Source organism: Erinaceus europaeus, chromosome 3 (assembly GCF_950295315.1).
Source record: "Erinaceus europaeus chromosome 3, mEriEur2.1, whole genome shotgun sequence".
Lineage (NCBI taxonomy): Eukaryota > Metazoa > Chordata > Mammalia > Eulipotyphla > Erinaceidae > Erinaceus > Erinaceus europaeus.
The window spans coordinates 22,561,322-22,585,531 of record NC_080164.1 but is presented as its reverse complement, the minus strand read 5'-3'; the positions used below and the strand labels follow the sequence as shown (position 1 = coordinate 22,585,531).

The 24,210-nt window shown below is 50.5% G+C and overlaps 1 protein-coding gene across 7 annotated transcripts in view; it reads right to left on the bottom strand.

The window, feature by feature from the left end:
• LTBP1 (latent transforming growth factor beta binding protein 1) overlaps nt 1–24,210 on the bottom strand; it is a 304,975-nt gene that overhangs the window by 268,512 nt on the left and 12,253 nt on the right. For all 7 annotated transcript variants that reach the window (XM_060186845.1, XM_060186846.1, XM_060186848.1 and 4 more), the window contains exon 3: nt 7,000–7,291. In XM_060186845.1, coding sequence (XP_060042828.1) covers nt 7,000–7,291 — 292 coding nt within the window. The remainder of the gene's footprint in view (nt 1–6,999; nt 7,292–24,210) is intronic.

The window sequence follows — 24,210 nt, the reverse complement described above, 5'->3', positions numbered from 1 at the left end:
AGCCCAGAGGGTCTGCACCCTGACCACAGCAGCTGAGGTGCGGAGCAGCACATACACAATGAAGGAACAGTGGGGGTCCCCCCCAACCAGGGGCACCCCACAAGGGTTCAAGGATGGGGTCTGTGGGACAACAATCAGAACCAAAGGTGACAGGGCTCCCCTCCATGCTGTGAACACCCCAAGTCCACCCCTCCGTGCCTCAGGTCCCCTCTTTCCCCAGCACAGTGCTGCCCAAAAGCACTGCACCCTGAATCTTAATGTGGGGACATATCCTTCACTCACTGTGTTTAAAGGGACCCTGCATGGCAGCATCAGGCTGAGACTGTCACCAGCTGTGGGCTGCTCTGCCTTTTCACCAGTCACTCTGAAGTGGGGGGGAGGCCTGCCAGGGCCAGCTGAGCTCCAGGGAAAAGTGTCAGAGCCAGGAACAGGCAGGGTTAGGAGGGAGGTACAGAGAAAGCTAAATCCAGATGGAATCTGGACTGCTAACTGACTGTCTCAGTGATGGGGGACTTGTTCTAGATTATTCAGAGAGACCCTATATGACTAGAAGCACAGCTCTAAGTAAAAAAAAAAAAAAAAAAGTGAAGCAGAAGAAACAGTGTAAGGGGAGCAGGCGATGGTACACCCAGTTGAGCACACACACACTACCATGCAAAGGGACCTAGATCTAAGCCCCCACTCTGCACCTGACGGAGGAGAAGCTTTTTCAGCAGTGAAGTGGTCTCTCTTTCTCCCTATCTCCCTCTCTCTTCTCAATTTATTTTTTTAGATTTTATGTGTATTTTTCTTTTGTTGCCCTTGTTTTTTAATTATTTTTTTAATATTTATTTATTTTCCCTTTTGTTGCCCTTGTTTTATTGTTGTAGTTATTGTTGTAGTTATTACTGATATTGTCATTGTTGGACAGGACAGAAATGGAGAGAGGAGGGGAAGACAGAGGGGGAGAGAGATATACACCTGCAGACCTGCTTCACCGCCTGTGAAGCAACTTCCCTGCAGGTGGGGAGCCAGGATCCTTACACTCGTCCTTGTGCTTTGTGCCACCTGCTCTTAGCCCACTGTGCTACCGCCCAACTCCCCCCCCCTTGTTTTTTATTGTTGTTGTAGTTATTGTTGTTGCTACTGATGTCATCGTTGTTAGATAAGACAGAGAGAAATGGGGGGGGGAGACAGAGAGGGAGAGAGAAAGACACCTGCAGACCTGCTTCACCACCTGTGAAGCGACTCCCCTTCAGGTGGGGAGCCGGGAGTTGGAACCAAGATCCTTATGCCGGTCCTTGCGCTTTGCGCCACAGGCATTTAACCTGCTGTGCTACTGCCCCACTCCCTCTCTTCTCAATTTCTAACTGTACTATCAAACAAAATAGAAAATAAAGAAGGAAAGAAAGAGAAATGAAGGGAGGAAGGGGAAAAAATGGCCACTGGGAGTGGTGGATTCGTAGTGTAGGCACTGAGGCCCAATAATATTATTGGTGGCAATAATAATAAAAAGGAAGGGAGGAAGGGGAGAAAGGAGGGAGAGAGGGAGCAGTGGGAAGGGAAGAAAGAGAACTGTTTATTGACAGAGAAACCACCTCTCTCCCTTGGCAATGTGGGGGCATCAAAGGGCCCTGGAAAGATCCTGCTCCAGGCTGGGCCAGCACGAGGCTTGTGGGTCCTGGGAGCTGACCTAGGGCCTGAGTTGCACCAGATGTCTTTGTCATGCTCAGAGACAGGGGCCTGGGGCTCTGGCTTCTGTGAAAGTGCTTCCTTCTCCCTCCTGATGGGACTCTGCAGTGTCACCTGCACCAACAGCCTCAGAACAAGCCAAGGACACCAGCAGCTGAGGAAGGTTCCAGGCCCCCACCTCTGCCCCCAAGGTCAGCACCAAGGACAGCTCGCAGAGGTCACCACAGACTCACATCCAGGTGGAGGAGGAACACTGTGTGCTGGCAGGTGGTGTGCTGGGCAGTAGTGGCTGCGGCTCCCTTGGAGACAAGGATGTCTCCTCATCACAGTTCGCACACAGAAACATCTTTCACAAGTGAGGCTGCAGGTGTCGCCGCTGCCACTGCTGGGGACCCCGGCAACCCAGCGGGGGGCCATCCCCTGCCTGCACACAACAGCTCCAGGTCACAGTGGTGACAGGTTCCTGCAGCCACACTGGGCTTTCTGAGGAGCCCAGGTTACTGAGGATGTCACAGTTCAGACTCAGACAAGGCGCTCTGGTAGACAGGAAGGTGAGGCATGGCTGGGGCTCTCCACAGGCAGCCAAAAATAGCTAGAAAAAGAAAACATCCAGGGATGGGCGGGAGATAGGGAAAGTCACAGTCCACCTACAGGATGGAAAGTCACTCAGTTATAAGAGACCGTGAGATCTTCTTTTAGCTACATACTGGATGGAGCTGAAGGGAATCGTGTTGAGATAAGCCGAAAGCAGCAGCACAAATACTGAAGCCTAATCCTCTTGGTAGCCTTTCAGTTACATAGAACATCTTTTTTTTTTTTTTTTTTTTGCCTTTCGCCTTTTGCCTCCAGGGGCTCATGGGCACAGTGCCTGCACCATGAATCCACTTCAAAATCCACATTCATGAATCCACAACAAAAATGCTGCCATTTTTCACATTTTTGTTGCCCTTGTTGTTACCCTTGTTGTTGTCCTTATTATTGTTATTATTGCTGCCATTGTTGTTGGATAGAACAGAGAGAAATCAAGAGAGGAAGGGAGACAAAGGGGGAGAGAAAGACACCTGCAGACCTACTTCACTGCCTGTGAAGAAACCCCCCTGCAGGTGGGGAGCCGGGAGTTTGAACCGGGATCCTTCTGCTGGTTCTTACACTTTGCGCCACGTGCGCTTAACCGCTGTGCTACCGCCCAACCCCCACAAAGCACATCTTCTAATCTTCAGTAAGAAAGGACAGTAGTTACCCACCACCCAGCCAGACACAAGGCACAGGGACCAAGTTCTAATGGTGGATGGTGACACTCAAGGTGGGGTCGCTAGGAAGTCACTTCACGGCTAATGTAATAATGCTCAGAAGAAGGCGGAGAGAGAGAACGATGCCTGGCTAAGAGAGGGCTCCAGCTTCACTCCACCACAGGACACAGTGGGACACTGAGCCCTGGCACAGACAGCACCACCGTCCTGGGAGAAGCCTCACCCCCCAGCCCGTGGCCAGAGCAGCCTCTGCCTGTGCTCCTACGGCCCGAGGCCAGGCAGGACTGTTCGTATCGTATGTTTGTTTTGTTATTGCCGCCAGGATTATCACTAGGGCTCTGTGGCTGCAGGATGAATCCACGGCTCTTGGCAGCCATGTTTCTGTTTTTCGTTTTTCTTTTTTTATTTGATAGCCCAAAGAGAAACAGAGAGATGGGGGAAAGAGAGAGAGAGACACCTGCAGCACTGCTTTACTGCTCATGAAGCTTCCCCCCTGCAGATGGGGACTAAGGGCTTGAACCTGGGTCCTTGTGCTTGGAATGTGTGTGCTCAACTGAGTGCACCACCATTTACACAGCAGCGAGAAAACGAACACTGACACCTGGAATCCACTCAGAATTCCAGTCTTAGGGTCTATACACAGACTTCCATGGGGACAATCACCCCTCTAGTTCTGCCCCATCTGTGTGTCCCAACAGCAGAGCTAAGTGGCTGTCACTGAAGTCACACAGCTGCCAAGGGCTCTGGCCCCTCACACGGAGAACCACCATCCTCTGCCTGCTTCAAGGCGCTGGGACAGGAACTGGGCTGCCTCCACTCACTGCCCAGTCCTGCCCAAGGAACGAGACCACCTGGAACTGGTGGCTTAACCTTAACCTGTGCCCTGCCTCATCACCCAGGCAGTGGGGCTCAGGAACTGCATCGTGAGGTCACTATACATGATAAACTGACAGTGAGTGAAAAGCACTGAGGACAGTACTAGCAGACAGTGAGTGAGTGCTAAGTACCAGGTATAGCTGCCATTCCCTCTCATTATAGGCTAAAAGATGTGTCTTCTTATTTTTTTTAATATATTAGTGATTTAAGAATGATTGACAAGATTGTGAGATAAGAGGGGTACAATTTCACACAACTCCCCTACTGTGCACTATAACCAGAAATACTGAGCCTGAGAAGTCACCCTCACAACTCTTCGAATCTGGTCATGCCACCTTCCAGACACCAAGTTACAGATGCTACCATGACTCCATCCCGACTTCTCCGGGCAGACAGACCAATGTGTCCTGGAGTCCTCGAAGCTCTGGAGCTCTGGCCCACCAGGGAAAGATAAAAACAGGCTAGGTAGGGGCTGGGCGGTAGCGCAGCAGGTTAAGTGTACATGGCACAAAGCGCAAGAACCAGCGCAAGGATCCCGGTTCGAGCCCCCGGCTCCCCACCTGCAGGGAAGTAGCTTCACAGGTGGTGAAGCAGGTCTGCAGGTGTCTATCTTTCTCTCCCTCTGTCTTCCCCTCCCCTCTCGATTTCTCTCTGTCCTATCCAACAACAATAATAGTAACAACACCCATAAACAACTAGGGCAACAAAAGGGGGAAAAAATGGCCTCCAGGAGTGGTGGCTTCGTGGTGCAGGTACCGAGCCCCAGCGATAACCCTGGAGGCAAAAAAAAAAAAAAAAACAGGCTAGGGTTATGGATCGACCTGCCAATGCCCATGTTCAGCAGAGAAGCAATTACAGAAGCCAGACCTCCTACCTTCTACATCCCAAAAACAACTTTGAGCCATACTCCCAGCAGGGAACGAAGTGACAGGAGGAAGATAAGAGGACTCTGCACTCCAGCTCCATCAGCACCCAGAGAGACAGAAGGAAAAGGAGAGGGACGTATGGAGGTAGTTATGTTGTCATGAGTGGCTTTGGAGGGGAAGACAGAATTGGAACAGGAGAAAAAGGGGACAACTATGTATAAATGTGGACAAACAGTTGTAGAGATGATGGTTAGCCCATGTCTATAACCTTAGGGGAACTGTGGTGGATTGCAGTGGGGAGACTGAAGATTCATAATTCTGGTGGTGGGTAATGGTATCGATTTAAACCCCTGTTGATGTGTAATTTTGTAAAATAAAAAATTAACTAAAAAATAGAAATTACAAAAAAAAAACACCCCACAATTCTCACCATCAGAGTTCCACCTCCCATCCCCTCCACTGAAAGCTTCCCTACTCCTTATTCCTCTGGGAGTATGGACCAAAGATCTTTATGGAGTGCGGAAGGTGGAAGGTCTGGCTTCTGTAATTGCTTCTCCACTAGACATGGGTGTTGACAGTGTTTTCTAACTGAAAAGCTACCAAGCAGGTAGGTTCCAAACTAGCCCCCCTTCAATCTATCACAAGAGAACTAAAGTAAGAGAGGATTCAAAGTGGGGAGAAATGAAGGAGCAGAGAGACGAGGACTGAGGAGGGATAAGAAGGGAAAGTAACATGGACCCGCTCAGCAGGGAGAGCAGGTGGCCCAAGATGGGGACGGGGGGTTGGGGTGGAGTATAGACTCAGGTTGCCAGAGACACATGGAAGCACCTCCATGAGCTAACTTGGGTTCTCATCACCATGTAGAAGCTGAGGGTGGGGGGAGAGGGGATGAGAAACCCCAAAATCCCAAAATTCCAAGCCAGTGACTCTCAGATGAACTGCAGGGCCCACCCATGTGGACGCTGGAGATTTCCTGTATTTCACATTCCTGGATGATTGACAAGTGGTGGCTGCACAGTTGTCCTGCACTGTGTGATCCCAGCAGAGCAGAGAATAAAGAGGAAGCAGTTTGGAGCAGGACCCTGTGTGGCCTGAGAGCCGCTGCTGGTGCCGTGGGGGGTGGGGGGGACCTGCCCTCCAGGATCTCTCTTCACAGTGCAGCACCTGCTTCCTGACACCAAGACAAAGCCTGCTCCCATGGGCACATCACAAGCTCCTGCAAAGAAGAGGCAGAGAAGCGACAGGGAGGCAGAGCTGGTGCTGACAAAAGATGTGCGTCACCTGCCAGGAGGCCAGCAGCCTCTGCCCAGGACTTGCTCTCATGGAATCTTCTGGTACACAGCTGAGCCCATCCTCCCCCACAGAGCTTGCACAGTCCCGCCCTTTAGCTCTCACTCCACTCAAGAATCCCTCAGAGAACTATTCAACTCACATCTCCTCCATAAGCAAATAACTCTTTCTCCCTTCCCCTCTATCCCTAGTCATCATCTTTCTCACCACCGCCTCACTCTGTGCTCTTAGTGAGTCTCCCCAGGATAAGCACAAGGAAGAAATATTTTTAAGAGACTTGAGGGCCCAGGAGCAGGTGCACTCGACAAAGCAGAGCAGAAAGGTTACAGTGTCCAAGGACAGGGCTGGGCAGTGGTCCACCTGGTTGAGTGTACGTATGACTATGCATAAGGAACCGGGTTCAAGCCCTCGGTCCCTACCTGCAGGGGGAAATTTTCATGAGTGGTGAAACAGGTCTGCAGGTGTAGCTCCCTCCCTCCCTCTCTCCCTCCCTCTCCATCTATCTCTCCCCTCTCAGTTTCTATGTGTCCTATCAAATAAAGGAGGAGGAGAAGAAAAGAAAAAAGTGGCTACAGGGAGTGGTGGATTTGTGTGCAGACAAGGAGCCTCAGAGATAACCCCAGTGACAATAAAGAGAAAGGGAGGGAGGGAGGGAGGCTGAGGGAAGGGGGAAGGAAGCGGGTGAACAAAATGAAAGCAATGCACAAGGATCCAGGTTCAAGCCTCTGATCCCCACCTGCAGAGGGAAAGCTTCGCAAGCAATAAAGCAGGGCTGCGATATTTCTCTCAACATCATTATCCCCCCCCCCTCCCTTCCCTCTTGATGTTTTTCTGTCTCTGTCCAATACATAATGTTCTTAAAAAAAAAAACATTTTAAGAGACCTGATGTGTGAGCAGAGCAGGTAAAGTCCTAAGGAAAGAAAAGCATCAGTATCCCAGTGGCCCCTGCCTGTTGCAGAAGGAAAAGAAGAGTGGCCCAAGTCAGCAGGTCCACGAGAGGCACCAACCCCTCCTGAGCGGGAGGGAGGCCGGCTTCAACACTTACTGGGCACGTGTCTGCTGGGCGAGTCCCACCGCAGGCTTCGGCTTGAGGGTCAGGGTCACCTGGGCCCCGGGGCTGGCTCCAGGCAAAACATCTGCCTTCTTCAAGGCCGCGAGCTTGGCTGCTGGCTCAGGGGGGCCCCACAAGGACATGGCCCCAGGCCCTCCTAAGACAGGTGCTGAGGTGCCCTGAGCGGCCATCTTCTCACAGGCTTTCCCCTTGGTGCCAGGTTTGCACACGCACAGCTGAGGCCGGAGACACATCCCTCCATTCTGGCACGGTGGCACACAGCTCGCTGTGGAGAGAGAGAAGACGGGACTTTGAAAGGAAGCAGCAGAGATCTTCCGCCCTGGGAAAAGGCAGAACTCCACCAGAGGATGAAACAGAAGATTGTCAAGAATGTTTCCTCTTAGGGTCGGACAGTAGCACATCTGGTCGAGTGCACCTATTATAGTGCACGAGGATCCAGGTTCAAGCCCCCAGCCCCCACCTGCAGGGGGATGCTTCACCAGTGGTGAAGCAGGTCTGTAGGCATCTCTCTCTCTTCTCTCTTCTATCTCCTCCTCTTCTGTCCTAGCAACTTAACTAAAAAATGTTCCTTCCTTGAATAGGGGATGATCTCACTCATAGACAGAAGTTGAAAAACAAGATCAGAAAAACCAGACAGAACTTGGACTGGAGTTGGTGTACTGCACCAAAGTCAAAGACTCTGGGGTGGGTGGGGGAGGGGTTCAGGTCCTGGAACATGATGGCAGACGACCTAGTGGGGGTTGTATTATTATGTGGAAAACTGAGAAATGTTATACATGTACAAACTACTGTATTTACTATTGACTGTAAAACATGAATCTCCCAATAAAGAAAAGAAAAGAAAAGAAAAGAAAAGAAAAGAAAAGAAAAGAAAAGAAAAGGAAAGGAAAGGAAAGGAAAGGAAAGGAAAGGAAAGAAAAGGGAAAGGAATGTTCCTTCTTAAAAGCCAGAGAGTTGGGAAGCAGACAGGATGAGAAGAGCTCTGTTCTATGACAGCAGATGGCAGGAGTGTCTACTGTCCCTGTGCTTCCCTGGGTGGCTTTTACCAGACAGAGCCTGGCCCATGGTCTCAGGGAGGAGGCTGAGGATGCAGAGGTGGCAGGAATAAGCCTGAGGACACTCAGGAGCCCAGGGTTCAAATCCAGGGCTGGCAGGAAGCTGATGGCTCTTGGATCCATCTTATGAAAACCCTTTTCCCCCTCACTAGAAACAGATGAATCCTCAACCTTCACTCCACACACAGTAAGATTCTGGGTGTTTCCTCCATATTTGAGGCTCTGACAGGTGACTCCACACTCTACGGTGGTGGTGGTGGGGGGGGGTGTATGCAGGGCTGCACCTGGAGTTCAGCCTCTCGTGCCTTTCATTCTAAAAACAACACTCCACTCTTATTTAATCCTGCCCAGCCTGCCCCTGTCCCCTTCCCCCCTCATGGTCCTCGGGGACTCTGCCCCCCTGGCCCCCCCCCAACTCCTTTCCCTGCAAGTCACGGCTTGTCCAGTCTGTGACCTGTGTCCTGATGTGTCCAGGAGAAATGGGAGTCTGAGGGTGTGAACTCCTTGCCTGCTGAACTGAGCTGTCTGCAAGGAGGTCTGGTAAGCAGCACAGGTCTTGTCCTGCCCACACCCATACCCCCACCCTGCCAGCTCTCCTGACTCTCTCTCAGGTGACAGCCTGCCCAGGATGATTCCCAGCTGGCTGGACACAGCACAGACTTCACCAGAGCCCAGCCAAAGGCCAACACAGACGCCTACAACTTCAGGTCCTGTCCCCAGCCAAGTCCCCCTCAACCCAGCCCAGGCGTTGTGCTCTGAAAGGTGGTGGCCAGGGGCTGGGTGGCAGCACACCCTGCTTACATGACTGTGATCATGCGCAAGGATTCGGGTAAGGCCCTGTTCCCCACCTACAAGGGAGCTTACGATGAGCGGTGAAGCAGATCTACAAGTGTCTATCTTTCTCTCTCTCTATCTACCCCCTTTCTCAATTTCCCTTTCCTACCCAACAAAAATGAAAAAGGGGGGTGGGCAGTAGTACAGACGGTTATGCGCACATGGTACAAAGCACAAGGACCAGCGTGAGGATCCCGGTTCGAGCCCCCACCTGCAGGGGAGTCGTCCGAAGTGGTGAAGCAGGTCTGCAGGTTCTGTCTTTCTTTCCCCCTGTCTTACCTTCCTCTCTCCATTTCTCTCTGTCCTGTCCAACAACAACAACAACAATAATAAACAACAAAGGCAACAAAAGGGGGAAAATGGCTTCCAGGGGCAGTGAATTCACAGTGCAGGCACCAAGCCCCAGTGATAACCCTGGAGGCAAAAAAAGAAAGAAAGAGAAGTGACCCAGCCTCAGCAATAACTCTGGTGGCAATTAAAAATAATAATAATAGGGAGTCGGGCAGTAGCGCAGTGGGTTAAGCGCAGGTGGTACAAAGCACAAGGACCGGCGTAAGGACCCCGGTTAGAGCCCCCGGCTTCCCACCTGCAGGGGAGTGAGTCACTTCACAGGCGGTGAAGCAGGTCTGCAGGTGTCTTTCTCTCCCCCTGTCTTCCCCTCCTCTTAATTTCTCTCTGTCCTATCCAACAACAACGACATCAATAATAACTATAGCAATAAAACAAGGGCAACAAAAGGGAATAAATAATAAATATTTAAAAATAATAATAAAATAAAAGGTGGAGGACAGAGGGGTTCAGAAGCCTGAGCTCACAGAAGGGGCCAGTTATCCTGTGATTCAGTCCAAAGGGGTGTATGGGTGTGTGTGAAAGGCAAGCTCACTCCCCACCCCTGCCCCCATCTCTAGCAGGATCACTGAAGTCACAAGCCAAGCATGGAGAAATACCCACAGTTTTCTTTGGTTGTTTCTAAACTTATTAATGCTACCTGAGGAAATACTAATTTCATATTCATGAACTGAAGATCAGATCTGAAAGTGGACCTCCTCCCCAGAGAAAGTCGCATTTGGAGACCCTGGGGTTAGGACCATGACATCGGAGCTGCAGCAGAGACACGAGCTCAGCCCACATCATTACAATGTCACTATTTTGCCACTCCATCCCCAAACCCTGCTGACATCACTTTAAAAGGCTCTGGATAGCTCAGCGGGTAGAAAACACACCTTACTGTGTGTGAGGTCCATGGTACGATCCCCAGCACCACATGGGAGCTCTATGGATGGTGCTGTAATGTCTGTCTGTCTGTCTCTGTGTCTGTGTGTGACTCTCTGCCCCCCCCCCCCGCCAAAAGAAATGAGAAGGCCTGTAGAGAACCAGCCTGCATGCCCAAGGCCCCAGAAGCTGCAGTTCCCATCCCCAGGTACCACTTATGCTGAGCAGTGCTCTGGTCTCTCTTGCTTTTTCTATGCTCTCTAATAATAATAAAAATAAATTTAAAAAAGAAGTCAACAGATCATTTAAAAATTATGACAGTGAGGCCACTTAGTGGTGGTGTGAGGCATATACAGTGTCCTCAGTTCATTCCCAGGTGCCGTGAATGAATGAATGAATGAATGAATGAATGAATGAATGAATGAATGAATGAATGACACAATCCAACCCCCACCCGGAACCTCCTTCCAACTCCTATACTAGTCCCTAGTCCCCCCTTGTCCATCCTTACCAACGAACCAAGGACTCTGGTTAGACTCAAGGTCAGCTACCCACCATTCTTGTGTCCATTACCTGACCTTCCAGCCTGCAGGCCTCTGCCTCCCACTGCCTGTCACACCCTAGGCACAGGGACAGTCACACCAGTTTCCTCCTGGCCCCCTGAAGCCACACTTGCTTCCCAAGTAGGATGTGGCCCCATTTGGAAACTTCTCCCCAGACAGTCTCGGACCTCCTTCCTCACCTCCTGTCTCCCCTTGACCGTCCCTCCAACACATCAACACACCTGTAAAGACACACACTCACACTTTTACATGTGCATACACACACACAAACACACACACACAAACACTCATGCACACGCACACACGCACAGACACACACACACACATGCAAGTGCTAACAATCCCAGCTGAGACCCTTTGCTGGATCACCCCCCACCCACCCAAATAAATGCAACCCCAGGGGGTTCCAGCTCCGGGGAATAATGCTCACAAGACCAAGTCACCTCCTGTGCTTGAACAGCACAGACAAGGACCCCCTGTCCCCCACTACCCGCTCCCTACAGCTTGGAGAGGGACGTGTTCTCCCCACAGTCTCCTGGTGACCAGCCTGTGAAGGGCAAGTGGACAATAGGCTGCTGCAGAAACCTCCTGCACACACTCTCTCTGGGCGGGGAAGGATTTTCCTGAAGCGGTTTGCTGAAGAAACACCCTGACCCACAGAATAGACGGCATTTGGGCTGGACGGTATCTGAGGAGAGAGAACAATGTGACTGACGACTGTGCTGGTTTGTGCCTGAGAACATGAGGAGCCCGTGTCCTTCTGTCTCTGTTTCCTTCTTACTGAATCCATCCCTTTCACTGCTTCCCAATCACCCCTTTCAGTTTGCAAGTCTTGTATCCTGGAACCCACCGTGAGTGACTGGGACCCACTATGGGACATAGGGGGTGACCTTCCTTTCTCCTCTGTCCTCAGGTCCCTTCTCCAACTGTCCTGTGAAACCCCTCTTCATTTCTGTGCTCCCCTTCTCACCTCAGCCCTCCCCACTGAAGTCTGCACTCCCCTTTCCCCTTCCTCCTGCTCCAAAGTTCAGGTCCAGCTTCCCCAGCAGAGTCTCTGTCCCCTCTGCCATTCCCCACTGCCATCACTATCATCTCGGTGCCCCACTGCCACCTCACTGTCACCGCTGTCATCTCAGTGCCCTCTCACATTACTGTTCCTGCTGTCATCTCAGTGCTCCACTGTAATCAGTGCCACTGCTGCCATCTAACTGCCAACAGTGTCATCAAGGCCACTGATAACATCTCACTGTCACGCTGTCATCTCAGTGCCACTGTTACCACTGTCATCACAAATTTCCAGCCTGGAGTCATCACCTCTGAAGAGGGGGACTTCCTATACAAAATTCCCTGTACCCCACTCCAGAGCTTGTGTCTCCCTATTTCTCAGAACCCAGCAAACTCAGAGCCAGAGCAGCTGCTACAGTACCAAGCCTCTGCCCCAGGCAGGCAGTACTGGCTTTGGAGTCCCCAAAGGAACAGGGGCTAGATGTCTACCCCATCTCCATCACTGTGGGTCTCTAAGTGAAGGGAAGAAACATGCTTACCCTGAAAGACACACACACACACACACACACACACACACACACAGAGTCACTGCAGTAAGACTCAACAGCCAGCCAGGGAACAGCCTGGGGCCCAGACACTAGTGGCTCAGGAAACACAGTCTGTCTACACAGCATGGAGAAGACACAGCTGTGAGAAAAGACCAGCCCCTGCCCCAGCCCCAGGCCCCAATGTGGAGGGAGCTAGAGGGAGGAGGAGGGACCGGGCTAAGCAGGGTGCATCAACAGGACAAATACTGGGTGACATCAATCACATGTGGGGCAGAAAGCAGAAAGCAGCAGCAGGGGCTGGGCAGTGGCACACCCAGTTAAGTGCACACATTACCATGAGCAAGGACCCAGGTTCAAAGCCCCCCTCCCCACCTGCAGTGGGGATGCTCCAAGAGTGGTAAAACAGGTCTGCAGGTATCTCTCCTTCTCTCTCCTCTATTTCTCTCTGTTCTATCCAATAAGAGAGAAAGGGGGAAAAGGAAAATATGGTCCCCAGGAGCAGTGGGTTTGTGTACAGGCAAAGAGCCCCACCCCAGCAACAGCCCTGGTGGCAGAAGGGAAACAAACAAACAAACAAACAAACAAAACAGTGGGGACTAGAGAACATCATGTGAAAACAAGCTCTCAGACCTGGGGTGCTCATGGGCTGAGCCAGCCTGCTAAGTCACTGGGCCCAGCCCTGCCCGGCAACTCCAGGAGCTCTGATCATAGCCACTCACATGCTCACCTTTAAGTTGATAACTCTGTAGAGCCCATGAATGGTGGTATAAATCTCCCAATGGCCCCTAGCAGGAAAAAAGGTTTCCTGCCCCTACCTTAGATTTTGCAAAACTGAAGTCACCCCAGGGGACTTTGGTGGAGGGCTGCTGGTACTGGGGGGGGGGGGGGGGTGTTCCACATATCAGGAAGAGATGTGAAACTGAACTCCTAAAACAGACAGCCTCATAAACCAACAGAACCTCAACAAAACTGTAAAAAAAAAAAAAAAATGTTTTAAATCTACTTTTGGGCTTCAAGGTTGAAGCTCTGTGACCGACCCTGCTGCAGAGCTGGCCTGAACTGTGTGATCAAATAGGGGGCAGGGAATAAGGTCCCGTGCTGGAGTCCCAGTCTGAGCTCTTGGCTCAGCCTGCCTCTTCGTCCTCCTCCTCATGCCCTGTTCTTGCCCCACAAGCATCCAGCAAACTGAACAAGCAAGACCCGTGACACCCATTCTGGTCACAAGCCAGCCCCTCCCCGCAACTTTGGCTCACACTGGTCTCTGTGCAGAATACCCTTCGCCAAGTTAGCCTGCAAAGTCACCCACCACCCTCCCATCTCCATAGAGGCAGCTGAGCCTGACAGATCATGCTCTCACCCCTGTACCCCGAAACACTCAGTCTCTCCCTTTCTGTCAAACCCCCCCCCCCCATGATCTTCTCTGCACTGACATGAGGGGATGTCAAGGGCTGAAGCTGGCCCCACCAGCAAGCTAGTCCTGCGCTCTGCAGTGCTTACTGCCGCCACCACTCCCTCGCCCTCCCTAAGTGTCCTCTGATCATTTCACACCTGGACACACAGCGACAGGGGCCCACTCACCTCCGAGCACCCACTGACTGAGGCCGGTATTCAAAGATGTTACAGAGAAGAAACACGGATGGGAAGTTCCAGGTAACCTCCCCCTAACCTCTCTCAGAATCTTAAAGGATCCCTCCTGAGTGTGAGGATACATTTGTTTCCGCCAGCAGACAGCTCAGGACGCCAAGAAATCAATGAGTTATAAGGATGCACACTTCAGCACCATGAGATGCATTACATGTTTCCCCACCAAGCTAGAAAAGCAAAGGGCTGTGTTAGGGGTCTGCTTGGAGAAAGGAGGAAGAACATTAGCAGCAGCCCCCACCTCCAACCCCACCCCACCCCCGCCCCAACTGGCAGCCAGGGAGAGGGGTCAGAAGCGCCAGTGTCTGCATCCAGCACCAGCATCTCCCTCTCTGCCAGACCGCAGAGGCTAAGAATGCAGGTGACTGCAGATGTGAACACCTGGAGACAAAAGCTGAAGCACATCCCCTCAGGGTCCCGAGCATCCCCAGAAGCCACTATAAAAGTCAGATTCGGAACCTTGGGCCCTCCCATCATCATCATCATCATCATCATCATCTCCTTCTCCTTCTCCTGTCCTATCCCTCCTTCTCTTCTCCCTCCTCCTCTTCTCCCTCCCATTCTTCTTCCTCCTTCTTCTCTTCCTCCCCTTCTTTTTTTCTCCTTTTTCTGAGGTTTGCATGCCTCTAAAGCATGTATTTTCCTCTCTTTTTAAAATATTTATTTATTTATTTTCCTTTTTGTTACCCTTATTGTTTTTATTGTTGTTATAGTTATTGTTGTTGATGTCGTCGTTGTTGGATAAGACAGAGAGAAATGGAGACAGGAGGGGGAGACAGAGGAGGAGAGAAAGACAGACACCTGCAGACCTGCTTCACCACCTGTGAAGTGACTCCCCTGCAGGTGGGGCGCAGGGGGCTTGAACCGGGATCCTCACGCCAGTCCTTGTGTTTTGTGACACATGCACTTAAGCTACCGCCCGACTCCCTTTCTTCTCTTTTCTATCCCTGCTTTGTCTCAAGAAATGTTCATCTCCCTGAAACATGGCTGTCTCTCTTGTGATTCTTCCATGTAGATGTCAGTCAAAAACCCAACCGGTAGAGCTTAGAGGGGACCACTATGCCCCTTGCCCTGTTCCCTCTTGCTCCACTGCTACAAGGAATGAGCATCATGTCTCTAGAAGGATACAAGAGCAGACCAGGTGACCTGGACAGAGACACCTGAAGGGACCTTGGGCTGGAACAGAGACAGACAGGGGGCAGGGCTGAATCAGGCGACACATATCTTGGGTTCTGACCCCTCTTCCCATAGCCAGGTCTCCCACTGAATGTTCTCACAACTGGAAGCATTCCCTGTACCCTTACCCCACACCACTCAGCCAAAAACCAGCACGTCGATGAAGCCTGAAGTGGAACAACAAACAGGACAAGGAACCTGATGGTCCTGAGCCTTTGCATTTTAAAACTGCCAGAAGCCCACTTAGATAGCTCAGTGGTGACTGTTTCCCAGCCAGGCACCCAGCAAAATAAACCCAAGTCCTTAGAGTCAAACAGACTGAGGAAAGAGTGCAGGAAGGAGCAGAGGGTGTGTGTGATGTGACTGCAGACGCCAGGAGCAGGCACTGCGGAAGTGCCCTGTGGGTGCAGGCACTGAGGCGGGCAAGGATCAAAGGACAAAGAGAGATAAGTCAGTCGTTCCAGGATCACATTTTATTTGGCAAAAGGTTCTGTGAGGTGAGAGGAAAAACAGCAAAAGGAGCAACAGATTCAAGAAGAAAAAAAATAATAAACAAACATGTTTTCCGAGTCACACTTTCCGAGCTCGGCTCCAGCTCTCTGTGCTGGGGGTGGCTGGTGGCGATTATCATCTCTAAAGTAAACTGTTTATCTGCCAGGGAAACAATGCCATGGACAGGGGAGGAGAGCTCTGCAGCCCAAGCCAGGGGTGGAGGAACACAAAACCTCAGCCAGTCACCTTGATGTGTCACCAAACTAGGTAGCTCACCAAGTCTTCCCCCCGCCCCCCAGGTGGACCTACCACACCAAGTCATGGCAAGGACACACGAGATGTGCAAGTTCTGGTCTGCAGGGCTCAGCTGTGACTCACGGCTACGGTGAAGCTCTCCTCCACTCGTCCCTGTGTTTATCACACAGTCATCAAAAAGCGTGTTCCAGGGTGGGGAGGGGAAAGATGAAAAGGGAGGCTTCCTGGCAGACACAATAACAGCCCTAAAAGTGCTTCCCCAGCTGTCTGTCTCTACGGCCTGGGGGTGAGGTGGGGGGATGGGGTGTGGGAGGGTTGGAGGCACAGCCGCTGGGCGGCTGGAGACAGAAGGGTGCTGCCTTCTGCTAACAGAGGAGTGCAACTGCACCCCAAGCTTCTACAGTCCTGCAAACCAGTGATAAGTCAGTCAGACAGAAAGCACCTTCAATAGCGAAGGACATGTGGATATGCTTCTGGCTCCAGTGTATGTTCAAATAAAATATCTGATCCACATTATGTGCAATTATATAGGGTTTGTTTTGCCACCGGAGTTATCACTGGAGCAGGTCATGCCTGTACCAAAAATCCACAGCTCCTGGCAGCCCTTTTTTCCCTTTCTCTCCCTACCCCCTTTATTTAATAGGAGAGAGAGTGAGAGAGGGGGAGATAGGAAGGGAGTACTTATGGAGGTTGAGTTAAGCACATGTGGGGGCTGGGTTAAGGGAAGCACAAAGACAGGCTTAAGGATCCCAGTAAAGCCCCTGGCTCCCCCATCTGCAGGGGGGTAGCTTCACAAGCAGTAAAGCAGGTCTGCAGGTGTCTGTCTTTCTCTCCTCTGTCTTCCCCTCCCCTCTTCATTTCTCTCTGTCCTATCCAATAACAACGACATCAATAACAACAACAATAACCACAACAATGCTAAAACAACAAGGGCAACAAAAGGGGAAAACATAGCCTCCAGGAGCTGTGGATTCCTGGTACCTAGCCCCAGAAATAACCCTGGAGGCAAAAAAGAGAAGAGACAAGAGGAGAAGAGGAGGAGAGGAGGAGAGGAGGAGAGGAGGAGAGGAGGAGAGGAGGAGAGGAGGATGAGAGGAGGAGAGGAGGAGGAGAGGAGGAGAGGAGGAGAGGAGGAGAGGAGGAGGAGAGGAGGAGGGGAAGGGAGGGGAAGGGAGGGGAAGGGAGGGGAAGGGAGGGTAGGAGGGGAGGGGAGGGGGGAGGGGAGGGGGGAGGGGAGGGGAGGGGAGGGGAGGGGAGGGGAGGGGAGGGGAGGGGAGGGGAGGGGAGGGGAGGGGAGGGGAGGGGAGAGGAGAGGAGAGGAGAGGAGAGGAGAGGAGAGGAGAGGAGAGGAGAGGAGAGGAGAGGAGAGGAGAGGAGAGGAGAGGAGAGATTGTTTCACTGCTTGTGAAGCTTCCCCCCTGCAGGTGGGGAGCAGGGGCTCTAACCCCAGCCCTCGCACACAGTGATGTGTGTACTCAATCGGGTTTTCCACCATCTGGCCCCTTGTTCATTTTTTTTTATGCAGTGCCAGGGAATGAACCCAAGGCTTTGTGAATGTGCTATACTACCACTGACCACAGCACCTTGCCACCACCCATGCTGCTCCCATGTGGTGCCAGGGCTTAAACTTGTGCATAATAAGGCATGTGCTCATGCCAGCTCAGACCGGCAGGCATGCAGAGGTTACACAGGCTCCTGTGCTAAATATGAATAGACGTGGGCCCTAGGTCAGATCAATGGGGTTTACAGTAGCAGTGTTTACATACTTTTCCTATATTTGGGAGCTACTCTCTGCCCTGATCCAGCTTTCTAGTCCTATTTCCAACTCCGATACCATCTACCCAGACAATACTTTCAGTCCATCTGCAGGTTAGCTGTTGGACTCAGGAAAAATTAGTAAAGCCATGAGCTTCTTGGAATATACCTAAAATAGACTTCCTAGCTTCTTCCAACATAAAGACCCCCCAAATCTCATCTGCTATATTCTTACCTTTAGGTTCCTGATTGTTAAACATTTTTTTCTATTTTATATCTTAATGCTTTTCAGACACCAAGTTGCAGATGCTGCCATGACACCAAAGCGACTTCCCTGGCCAGAAACTCACCAATGTGTCCTGGAACTCAACCTCCCCAGAGCCCTACCCAACTAGGGAAAGATAGAAACACGATGGGAGTATGGATTGACCTGTCTACGCCCATGTCCAGTGGAGAAGCAATTACAGAAGCCAGAACTCCCACCTTCTGCACCCCATAATGATTCTGGGTCCCGACCCCCAGAGGGATAAAGAATAAGGAAACTTCCAATGGAGGGGATAGGATACAGAACTCTGGCAGTGGGAACTGAGTGGAATTGTATCCCTCTTATATCACAATCTTGTTGGTCATCATTAAATCACTAATTAAAATAATAATAAGGCCTGTGCTCTACAGGATGAGCTGTCTCTCATCTCAGCCCCTTGTGTTTGCTCCTGGTGTGTAACAAAGTCTCACCATCTTAATGGTCTAGCATGTCACAAATGCATTCTCTCTGTTTCTGAGTCGGAATCAGGGGCTTTCTAAGATGAACTGGTGTCAGCAGGGATGTGATCCCACCCATGGCTGACCTGGGGGAAGGCTGCTTCCAGGGTCACTCAGCTGTGAACAAAAGTCATGGTCATAGGTCTGCGCCCTCTCAGCCTCCAATGTGGTTATGGATGTCTGTCAGAGACTGCCCACAGTTTCTGCCACTGGGCCCTCTCCACAGGCCAGCCCCACACATAACATGGCAGCCTACATTTTCCAACAGGAAGTTGGGAGTTTTCCAATAGGAAGTCTCTCACTCCAGCTGGCTGAAAGGGAGTCAAGATAACACAACACAATCAAAAGTGCCACCCCCTCACCCCGGCCACAGTCTGCTGACTAGAAGCGAGTGGAGGCGTCCCCATACTTGAGTGAGGGGAACTACACAAGGGTGTTGTTAGGGGCTGCATAGAGACAGAGACCCCTTGGTCCTGGAGACATAGTGATCAGAAGCCTGAAGCTGGTCACACGGTCCAAACAAAGCCCCACACCATCATCACACCACACGGAAGAGGGGCCAGACACCAGGACACCCCAGAGCTGCACTAGTATCTCCCAGTGCATCTGCTTTGAGGTTTACTATTTTATTTATCTATCTTAGTTATTAGAGAGAGATAAATTGAGAGGAGGAGACAGAGAGACACCTGCAGCCCTGCTTCACCACTTGTGAAGCTCCCCTCTGCAGGGGGGGATGTGCATGTGCTTTGAAGCCACAAACAAAATGTGGCTGTGCACATTAGAGCACAAAGACTAAGCACCACACAATGGGAAGGGGTCCTAGGGTCTCAGAAAGCAGGGTGGCTAGGCACACAATTCATCTTTTTATGGTAACTTACCGAGACCAGGTGGGTCAAGAAGTGTTCAGGCCACTCCCCCTGAAGTTCCTGAGCATGTTGGCACATGCATCTCTCTCCCTCTTCTCTCTCTCCCGTCCTTGCTCTGCTTCAATAAACACTCCACCTGAAACTTGATGGAGTATCCTTGACTCTCCATTGAGGACACTGGTCTATTACCTCACCAGTGAAGTTGCAATGGGGACAAGCAGAGGAGAGATCCAGACCCTTGACCCCACTTCACCTGCAATAGTATGGCCAGCTGGGGGTCAACTGAGCCACACTACCCTGTGTGAAAGAAATCCTGACCTTCCTGTGGCCTGGCAATTCCTCTCCTGGAGATCAATCCTAAGGAATCAAGTACAGTCATCCAAAAAGATCTGTGTACACCTAGGTTCACAGCAGCACAACTAGTAATAGCTAAAACCTGGAAGAAACCTAAGTGTCCAACAACAGATGAGTAGCTGAGAAAATTATGGTCTACATACACAATGCAATACTACTCAGCTGTTAAGAATGGTGAATTCACCTTCTTCACCTCCTCTTGGATGGAGCTTGAAGGAATTGTGTTAAGTGAGACAAGCCAGAAAGAGAAGAATGGATACAGGATGATCTCACTCACGGACAGAAGTTGAGAAATGAGAACAGGAAAGAGGAAACACAAAGCAAAACTTGGACTAGGTTTAGTGTATAGCACCAAAGTAAAGGACTGGGGATGGGGGGGGGGGTGGCTTTCAGATCCTGGAGGAGAAGGACCTAGGCTGGGGGTGAGATTGGTCTACAGAAAACTGACAAATTTTACACATGCACTAAGAACTGTATCTACTATAAAATATTAACTCCAATAAAGATAAATAAATAAGTATCCCTGGCCTTCCCACTGGACTAGGAGCACCACAGAACAGCCTCTTATGTGTCTCCTTGGTGCAGGGTGCAATGCCTTCAACAACAGAGGCACCTCATAAAAAAAGTGAGAGAGAAAAACAAATAGGAAGGTGAAGATCAATGTGAAAGCAAACTAGGAAGAATAGCAGTTGGATTTTGTTTGTTTTGTTTTGTTCTGTTTTGTTTTTGCAATGCTGGAGAGACAGGCATACAAGATTCCATCACTGAAGGGCCTTTTTTGATGTTTCTTTTTCCATGCACTGTTTTTAATTCAGCAAAGGAGAGACAAGTGAGACAGACAGAGAGCAGACACCACTGCACAGATCCAACACCTGTGGAGCTCTGTGCAGTGCCGCGATGCTTCTGTGCTGTCCTGAGGCCCAAACACACGCTCTATCTGTGAGTTCTCGCCCAACCCGTTAGTAGTTGTTTTTCTAAGTGTTCACTTGGGGATCAGGAGGATTACTTGGTAGAACACTTGTCCTACCCTGTGTGAGGCCCCAGAATTGAGCCACAGCAAAACACAGGGGCACTGCGGCTGCTGGAACAGTGCTGTGGCATCCCTGCTTTTAAGGAATTTTTCAAATCCAGATCTTTCCCGTGTCTGAGTCCCATGTTCTAGAACTGTGGCCTATGTGTGAGAAAGCTAAGCATATGGATACTAGATTAAAATTGCTGAGGGTGGGGGTAGATAGCATAGTGGTTATACAAAGAGACTCTCATGCCTGAGGCTCCAAAGGTTCAATCCCCTGTGCCACCATAAACCAGAATTATCCAGTAAAATAAATAAATAAATAAATGGATTGCTAATACTGGGGATATCGAAGTAACTTTTATTGATGCTAACACATGGTGAAAAGAGATAAAATAGGTACTTTTTTAATTTATTTATTGCAGGATAAATTTATTGCAGGATAAATGGCTTACAGTTGACAGCAAAACACAACAGTTTGTACATGTATAACGTTTCCCAGTTTTCCACATAGCAATTCAACCCCAGCTAGGTCCGCCTCTGACATCATGTTCCAGGAACCCGAACCCTCCCCCCATCCCAGAGTCTTTTACTTTGGTGCAAAACACCATAAAATACTTTCAACCAGGTAGGACTATAGCCACAGTGACTGGTCTGAAATGTCCCCTTCCTCCCAATTGTTCTCTGTTTGCAGAGAGGACAAGATTCTGAAAAGACCTAGTTTTCCTTTGACTGGCAGGTAAAGTATTTTCACACGGACTTACTTTGCAGGGGGGAAAAAAAAAACCAACGGGGGAGGGCCTCTTATTTCACAAGGGAGCCAGCCAACTCTGGCTTCAGCTCTTTTCCACAAAGGCTCCGGGGCTCCTAAGGACAAGTCCTTTACTCAACCCCCATCTCCCAGAAGTGTGTGTCTGGTTGACACACATGCTGCCATGCTCAAGGGCCGGGGTTCAAGGCCCCAGAACCCACCTTCAGGGTGAGAAGCTGTGCTTCACGTGTTTCTCTTTCTCTCTCCCTATCTCCCCCTCTCTCTCCATTTCTGTCTCTATCGAATGGGAGGGAAAAAAAATTTTTTTTGTCAACACTGAATTCCTCCTCGGGAAACTCCCAGATATCTAAGGCCCTCCTCCCAGTCTTCCAGGCCTGAGTCAACAGGTCCCGGAGGACTGGCCCAGTGGTACTGTCCTATCTTCCCTCACCCCCACCTCTCCATATTCACACCAGAAGGTACAGCCTGGGAGGCTTCACCCTTAACTGAAAACACAGCTGAGTCATAGCCCTGCCTCCAGAAACACTGTCCCAGTCACCCCTGTGACTTCTGTCAGCATTCTGTCAGGTTTACAGCATCCTTGGCATCATCCTTCCTCACCTGCATCAGCTACTCCAAGAGCTTGTGTTTTCCAATCTGCCTGACCAGCTCACACTTCATTAACGCATGCTGTTTTCTTAGGCACCATGTTGTTACACATTTACAGGGTGCAGGACAGTGGAACCCCAAGTTCCATATGCACTGGGAAACCCAAAACACACTGAGGCACTTACTTTAATGCTGTGGCCTAGAGCCAAAGCTGCAGTGTCTGGGGGGCGGGGTGAGGAAGGGAGAGGGGGAAGGGGAAGACAGAGAGAGCAAGCCAGCGAGCAAGCACATGCTTGTAGAGCACACACCTGCTGTGTGTGAGGCTCTGGACCTGAGCCCCAGCACCACAGAGAGCACCAGGCTCCATAGATTCAGGGATGCATGGGTGTTGAAACAGTGCCAAGGGGTTTCTCCCTCCTTTGTCTCTCTTTCAAAAAAAAATTAAAAATACAAATAATAGGGATGGGGTCCAGTAGTATCTGGGTTCACTCCTAAGCACATAAAAAATACATTAGGGCGCAAAACGCAAGCACCGGCATAAGGCTCCCAGTTCAAGTCCCCGGCTCCCTACCTGCAGGGGAGTTGCTTCACAGGTAATGAAACAGGTCTGCAGGTGTCTGTCTTTCCCCACCCCCATCTTCCCCTCCTCTCTCTATTTCTCTCTGTCCTATCCAACGACAACATCAATGACAACAACAATGAAAAACAACATGGGCAACAAAAAGAAAATAAATATAAAAAAAATTTTAATACATTAGGTACAGAAAGTGGCACAGTGGATAAAGCACTAGACCACAAGCATCAGGTCCTAAGTTTAATCACGGTATCCCATGTGCTAGAGTGAAGCTCAGGGTGTGTGTGTGTGTGTGTGTGTGTGTGTGTGTGTGTGTGTGTGTGTGTGTGTGTGTGTATGTGTGTGTTGTGTGTGTTAATAAAACCTTTTTAAAATAAGAAATCAATAAACTCAGGGGCCTCAAGCTTCAGGGTAGATCAGCCTGCTGGGAGCCTGTGAAAATGAGGCCCACCCCCAGGGGTCCTAGTCTGGCTGGTCTGGGCTCCTCCACAGCCTGCATCCGTCACTGGTCCCACAGAGCCAGGGAGGCAGGGCACCCGGCTCAGCACCCTGATGAGCACAGTCTGGAAGAGCCTGCAGTGGGTTTTAGCGTCTCCCATGAAAAGGCCCAGAGGGGGAGCTAGACAGAGAAGAAGGAACTAGAGCCCTAGGGCTTGGCGGCACAGTGGCGGCTTGGTGACAGTGGGGGCAGAGAAGCCTCTTGTCACTCATGGCCCAGGCTTGGGGAACAGCTCAGCTGATAGAGCGCAGGACTTGCATGTCAGAAGCTACTGGAACTCAATCCCTGGCTGCTGCTCTGACTCCTCTCTCTCTCTCCCTCCCGATTTATGCTAACACACACACACACACACACACACACACACACACACACACACACACACAAATCAATCTTCTCAAAGAGTCATTTTAAACATTTTGTCCCGCTTAATATCTTACTACCTTTCAGCCAGCAGGTTGCAGCTGATATTAAGTTCCCATCCTGACCTCCCTGGGCAGGCGACCTCACCAACATGCCTCAGAACCTCACTTCTCCAGAGCCCTACCCCTGCCACCCCACCCCAACCCTCCAAAAGACAAAAACAGACATGTTAGACTAACTTAGCGTAACCTTTTCACCAGCGCAGGAAGGAAAGAAAGTAAAGCTCTCTGGGAGAAGGGCTTCCTGCCTTAGCCTGCACACCCGTTCATAATGTCCAAACCTCACTTTAAGGGTCCTCACCATTTATGACCTTTCTTTTCTTATTTTTGGTATTTATTTTAATGAAAGAGAGAGGGAGATAGAAACACCCAGAACACTGCTCAACTCTGGCTGATGGTGGTACTAGGAGTTTAACCCGGTACCTTAGAGCCTCAGGCATGGAAGTCTTTTTGCAGAATCATCATGCTGCGTACACACACACACACACACACACACACACACACACACCAGTTCCTTGCCACCTTTCTATTGTCACCAGACCAGGAGCCTTATCTTGAGCTTTTCTTTTATTTTATTTTTATGGGATGAAGCAGGGTCACACACACACAAGATACTATTGAGTGACCTCAGAGAGAGAGAGAAAAAGAGAGAGAACAGCATAGCCCCACCATCCATGCAGTGCCAGGGCTCGAACCCAGGGTCCTGTGCAGTCTATCTCCCAGCTGCTAATCTGAGTTTTGAAATACAGGATTTTACATCATAACAGTGTCTAATCAAATAATTAAATAAATAATTGAAATG